Here is a 6,635-nt window from a genome sequence, read left to right on the forward strand (position 1 = left end):
GATTGACCGTCTTCAAAACCGTTTCTCGGATGTCCGCGTTGAGTCCCAATCGATACATCTCAGCCAGGATATGATCAGGGTAGTCTCTGAGCTTGGCTGGCGTTTTCAGCTTCCTGGGTCCAAGCCATCAGGGAGATAGGATTAACAGTCTTCAAAACCGTTTCTCGGATGTCCGCGTTGAGTCCCAATCGATACATCTCAGCCAAAATATGATCAGGGTAGTCTCGGAGCTTTGCTGCCTGCTTGTGGAATTCCAGTGTGTATTCGCGAACCGACTTCTTGTTCTGACGATAGGTGCGGAGAAATGCTTTGGCCCTTTGGCTCGCGTTGACATCCTCAAACCGAGCCCGCAGCGCCCACATGAATGCTCGCAAATTCAAAAGTTCCGGACCGCGGTCATTGTGCAGTCCCACATACCATGTGGCGGCGTCTCCTTTCAGTCTCGCTGAGATGACATCAATGAGAGCAGCTTCGTTTCGGAAGAGGTGTCGGCTCTCTTCTACGAATTTGTGCACCCTCACCGTGAAGAAGGCGAGTTCCTCTGGGTTGCCGTCAAAGGTAGCCTCCAGTAAATCCTTGGGTCTGGGCCGTGGAGTCCTTACCAACGGTCCCAGCTGCCCCGGAACTCCCCTGAGAGGGAGACCCGGAGCAACCGGTGGTCCCGCTGGCACTGGCCTCATCGGTGGCGGCAGGCCCGGTCCTGGCGGACCCCCCGGCATCGGCTGTTGCGCAGGCCCTACTTGCTGCGGAGGTCCGGCCGGTGGCTGGGCAGGCACCTGCGGCGCGGGAACTCCCGGTGCTGGGGCAACTTGCTGTTGCGCGGCGTGTGCATCAAGAAAATTAGCCATTCTAATGTCCATCATTCCCGGCAGAGCTTCCATTACATCCTGGAATGCCCTCAACAAGTCTCTCACCGAGTATTCCAGTTCCTCCAGTCGTTCCCCGGTGGTTTCCTCAGGGATCGGTTCTCGACGTTGATAGTCCGGGGGTGGGTCATAGTCTTCTTCCGTTTGGAAGCCCCCGGCTCCCTCCGAATCCTCTACACGTCCTCGGGGCCCCGATGGCTCGAACATCCACTCCTCGAGGTCTTGCTTGGAACTCCCCTTCTCCGAGGTAGCCCCCGGCTCTGGAAACAATCCTTTGTCAAACAGACTTTCACGTAATCCGCTCCCTCGACGGGAGTACACCTCTCGGGTGCCCTGAGTGTTGTACATAGTCCAGTCATCCTGCTGTTGAGTCTTCCGCGGACCCCAGTGCGAAGGGGTCGGAGGCGGCCAAGACAGATGTGCAGGCCGGCGGGGAATCGTTCCCCCCACGGCACCCTCCAGCGAGGCTGCAGTCACCAAAGGAGCGGAGGTGTGTGGGACCGATCCTGAATCCCCCTCCGTTTTCGGTAGGTCTCCCTCAGCTCCGCTCATGATCTTGCCAGATTCGGAACGATAGGAGAAAGGGAGTTCTAACAATATGTTGGATCCCCAAGCATCGAGAATAAATCCACGTTTTCAAGAAAAGCAAAATTTATTTCAAAGCGTTGAAGACATACTCAAACACGTTCTTTGTTAGAACTGGGGATACACAGGTAGGGCGAGCATAATAAAGGAAATTCAAAGAGATACATATCCAATGAATAACATTCCCGCTGGCGGGCTAATGAAACGGTTGCGCGCCCAGTCCATGGGAACCAGGCAGAACATCAGACAAAACACAGGTGCAGTTCTCATGAGATAGCAATAGGCAAGCATTACAGCATCTTCTCCCCCACACATCCACCAGTAGTTATCTTATGCATTCCAGCACAGAAGCAGGATAGTAAAAACAAGCTGGGTGCAACAGGGTAAGGATATGTACACAGAGGTCACAGAAAACAGAATGGCAGCTTGCTGACAGAAGGCAAAGGAAAAAGTGAAATCATATTGCCCCAGCAGGGTGAAACTCTGCACCGTTCAAGTTTTGGAGGTTAATGCAGCCCTTCCAACATTGTTTAATCTTGTTTGGGAACTATGGCCGTGGTCACACACACTAAATAATCCATTTTCAGTGCACTTTCCAACAGGATTTAACTGGTAAAATCCAGTTGGAAAGTGCACTGAAAGTGGATTGAAAGTGGATTATTTAGTGTGTGTGACCGCAGCCTAAGATCAATTTCCATGCACAGGAAGGAAATAGTGTTAAAAGCATGTTTAAAAAGCAGGAATGAGGGGGCTTCCTGTTTGATCATCAGCATGAAGTCAAGTGTTCATCACATCATATATACCTTTTCTCCAACCAGAGCAGGTAGGGTGGGCAGTCACATTTGAGTGTAGTAAAGGCCTGACCAAATTTGTGCTGTGGAAATTTCTTCATCTCCTTTTCAGTCATTGAGCGAAACCCCAGAACAACATCTGACCAGAATGGTGTCTTCTCCTCAGGAACAGTTTTAAAGATCTGCCAGCTCATAGACATGGAAGAGAACAATGATATATAAAGCACGGTAAGCATTCTACTGTTACATTTTTCCTCTCACATTTGAAAATATTATTTAGGAACTTATTTAATTAGTATATCCAAACCACGTCATAGGTTACATATAAAAAATGCCCCAGTAGCCAATCTTGGCTCCCTGGCATACGCATATTTTTAGGTGAATTAAAAAATATTTTATGGGTACATCTTAAAAAGATAATATATGAACATCATCTGCATATATCATATTAAACATTTTTTACAGCCAAACAATAAAAGCCACAGCAAAGCATAGAAATAGGGCTGATTTCTGTTGCCTGCCCTGGGGACAATTAAACAGGGAATTTTATAAACCACTCCCTATTGAATATAGAGAGGGTTTCCTGGCAATGAAGAGAACAGGGCAGCTGGTAACTCCATACATGTAATGGAGCCTTTTGGAGCTCTGGGTACCAGTCTCTGCTTAATATCAACATAAGTACCAATGTATTCTATTTCTTTGCATATCTAGAGTTGATTTATGGCCAGCTCCAGAAACAGTGCTAGTTAAACAAATGCAAATGCACAAGTGCCACAGGACAGAGTTCAATGAACCTGTACACACAAATGCACCAAAGTATACTCAAAGGCTTTGCCTGTGGACTCAAAACAAAACCAAACCTGGAGCCCTCCCAAATAGATTTGTTCCAGTAACTAGCATGTTGCTGAAACATAAGCCTGTATTATAAGGGAGAAAAAAAATTGCACTGATGTGGGGAATGAGAGTGATACTATAAGGCTGCATTCAGATAGAAACCTAGTTACAGTTATGTGTCCTGTGTGAACAAAACTGGTTTGTTGCCAGTTTACACAAGCACCGCACTCTTCCCTCCTGCTGTGTTCCTACCTCCATGGACTACAATGAAATAATCCTAATTTGAAACTAACTCCAGCAACCACAAAGGATGAATGCAGATGTATGGGTTCACTGGAGTTAGTTCTTCCCTATACTAGTTAGGAGTCTACAACAGAGTTTAATCCAGGTTTACAGTCTCAAGTAATTGGAGGGGGGAACAGCTGTGCATTCATATATATATATATATCATGCATAGCTGGAGTAAGCTTCTAACTGGGATTCCTTCATTCTGCTCCACATAAGAAGGGGGGGGGCAGGGGAGGACCCAGGCTGATGTGTGAGCCCAGCATCAACGTAATAGCAATTAAGTCTTCTGTATGAATGCAGCACAGGAGTCATGGAGATGTTGCTTTTTTATTACCAGCACCAGCCCTTACTGGCTTTGTTTCTCTTTTTTTCTTAATATAGCCACAAGGTATTATTCCAAACTATGTCTTTATTACATTTCTAGCATGCCTTTCATCCAGGGAGTCCTAGGCAGCATCCACAGTGTCCCCAGACGTTTCCCACCTACACACTGAACAAATCCAGACCCTGCTTAGGTTCGGCAAGGTTGCTGTATCATCTGCCTGCGAACAATGTCCTCACCGGCCTATTATTCTGGTTGCGGTGTGTAAAATGGAACCTCAACTGAGCTCCTTCCTTACCCAGATACCAAATGAACTCCAGCCTCTGAAGCCTGTGAGGAATTACAGATTCCTAAAAGGTAGTCAAAGGTCTCCCTAAACCACTGCTTCTGTTGATGAACTGGTGTGCCTGTACACAAGAAAGACATTTGGAATAAAAGCTTAACCAACACTGGAACCGGTAGGAAAACAAAAACATCCAAAAACAACAGATATTATTATTTAATATGATCAAAGTTGCATAATTGTTAAATATAGTGGGCAAAATCTGGCTGCATTGAAATCAATGATTTATACTTCAGTATTCAGAGGAACATGTAAAAGCTAGCTGAAGTGATATTTTAGTCTGCATGTAGTTCAGTGTGATAGTCACTTCTTCCTAAAAAGTACTGGCTACCTTCAAAAGAGAGCCAGCATGATGTGCTGGTTAGAATGTCGGGCTAGGATCTGGGAGACCCAGGTCTGCACCCCCACTCCTCCATGGCACCTTGCTGGGCAACCTTGGGTCAATGATACACTCTCAGCCTAGCCCACCTCACAGGGTTGTTGTGAGGATCAACTGGAGGAGAAGAGAACCACATAAACTGCTTAGAGTCCCCACTGGGGAGAAAGGCAAGATATATATAACGTAAGTAAATAAGTAAATAAATAAATAAAAGCCACTTTAACCGATTCTGATAAAAACTTTCAACATATAGTCAAGTAAACAGTGCATTGTTAATTAAAAACTTGAAAAGAAAATTATTATTTTTTAAAAGTAAACAGTGCACAGATTTGTGTTTGGGACTAGAAGGTACAGTGACAGTCCAGAAGAAGGGAGAGATCCTTTATGTTGCAGTAATGCACAGCAGGAGGCATATGTGTGTAGTGCACAGGGATCAGCCTCATCCTGTTAGTCTTACATAAACTGCATGCAAACAGTTCACAGACTGGCTGGAAAGTGTAAAATCTACCAGATCCAACTGAGTCCAAGGCTTTTACAAATGCAAGACAATCAGCTTAACATCTGAAAGGAAAATTATGTATTTAAAGTGTATTACGTTTCTCTTATAGAAGCACTACAATTTTACATGAGCATTTCATCTTCATAGGCACAGAGGAAAATATTTGTACATGCATAAACATTATTCATCTCTTTATTTTTTACATGCATACATGTTAGAGCCCCACTGCTAAAGACAGGCTTCCCAGCGTTTTGAAGTGTGGTGGGAACTAAATAAACAATATGGGTAATTGCTACATGTTTCCATGTTTGTCCCCCCCATCCACCCCCCCCCTACATACACACATGCAAACTGAATGCCATGCATCAAGGATTAGCCCTGAAACGACATCTTCTCAAGAGGGGGTGGCAATTATCCAATTCCCTGCTCCCACTGAGCCTTCTAAAATACTGTTCATGAAGGGATCAGTAGACCCTCAGGAATAGCTTGGTTGGGGTCTACAGTGGAAGGAGGGATTTACAAAAATTGCCACCACCACCCTTAAAAAACAAGTACCTAAGTCTTCAGAATGTGGTTGTATAGAGAGAGGCCTGTGTCTCTGGCCACAAACAGAACAGATTCTCATATGTAATAGATTCTCTTCACTGCAGAATAATGAGATCATATATCTGGGAATAGGGCAAAGGGCTTCCAGATCAGAAACTTCAGGCAGTTCATGCTTTATGAGGCAAATACAACGGCACAAATCCATGTACCGTCAGCAATTATGTTTGCCGTGGGGAATGTGGTGCTACAATGTAACTTCTAGAAGCCAGTTGTGGTGGTGGAAAATGCGATCAAATCGCAGTCAACTTATGGTGACCCCACAGAGTTTTCAAGAGAATGGCCTGCTATTGCCTGCTTCTGTATGGCAACCCTGGACTTCCTTGGTGTTCTCCTATCCAAATACTAACCAGGGCCAATCCTGCGTAGCTTTCCAAGATCTGATGGGATTGGGTTAGCCTGGGCCATCCAAGTCAGGGCAGAAGTTGGTAAACACTATCTTCCATTATAGAAAACTAGCAGTAAAGCCCATTGTGGAAATAAATACAACAAGATCTAGAAAGAGGCTCTGGGGGAGTGCTCTGGCTTTGGGCAAACAGTGTCATTTTGCTGTGGTGACCTCAGCAGGGTATAATGACAGAGTCCACTGTTTTCTCCAGAGAAACTGATCTCTGCTCCCTGAAGAGCAGTTGTAATTTTGAGTGATCTGTAGCCCTCATCTGGAAATTGGCAACAATTGTTACCCAGGACGAAATGGCTGGTTTGGAGGGTGGAGTCTATGGCATTCTACCTGTCTGATGTCCCACCCCTCTGCAAACCCCACCCTCTCCAGGCTCCACCCCTCAAATCCCCAGGAATTTGCCAGCCTGGAGTTGGCAACCCCATCTCCTTCGCAGCTAACCATCAACCTACCATTATCTGCCCCTTTGACTTCAGCTGACTTCCGCCCTCCCTTCTGCAGAGCAATTGTAATTTTGAGTGGTCTCCAGCCCTCACCTGAAGATTGGCAACAATGGTTCCCCATGAGGGACTGAGTGGTTTGGAGGGTGGAGTCTATGGCATTGTACCTGTCTGAGGTCCCACCCCTCCTCAAACCTCACCCTCTTCAGGCTCCATCCCTCAAATCTCCAGGAATTTCCCATCTGGAGTTGGCAACCCTATCAGGATTGGCCCCAATATGTTTTC

At 45.9% G+C, this 6,635-nt stretch overlaps 1 protein-coding gene across 1 annotated transcript in view; it reads right to left on the reverse strand.

Annotated features, from left to right (window-relative positions):
• Window positions 1-6,635, reverse strand: part of DDO (D-aspartate oxidase) — a 24,688-nt gene that overhangs the window by 10,621 nt on the left and 7,432 nt on the right. The window contains exons 3-4 of the mRNA XM_015410515.1: window positions 3,985-4,093; window positions 2,255-2,431 (exon numbers count right to left, since the gene is read on the reverse strand). Coding sequence (XP_015266001.1) covers window positions 2,255-2,431; window positions 3,985-4,093 — 286 coding nt within the window. The remainder of the gene's footprint in view (window positions 1-2,254; window positions 2,432-3,984; window positions 4,094-6,635) is intronic.

This window comes from Gekko japonicus, unplaced genomic scaffold (assembly GCF_001447785.1).
Source record: "Gekko japonicus isolate JY-2015 unplaced genomic scaffold, Gekko_japonicus_V1.1 scaffold2512, whole genome shotgun sequence".
Classification (NCBI taxonomy): Eukaryota; Metazoa; Chordata; class Lepidosauria; order Squamata; family Gekkonidae; genus Gekko; species Gekko japonicus.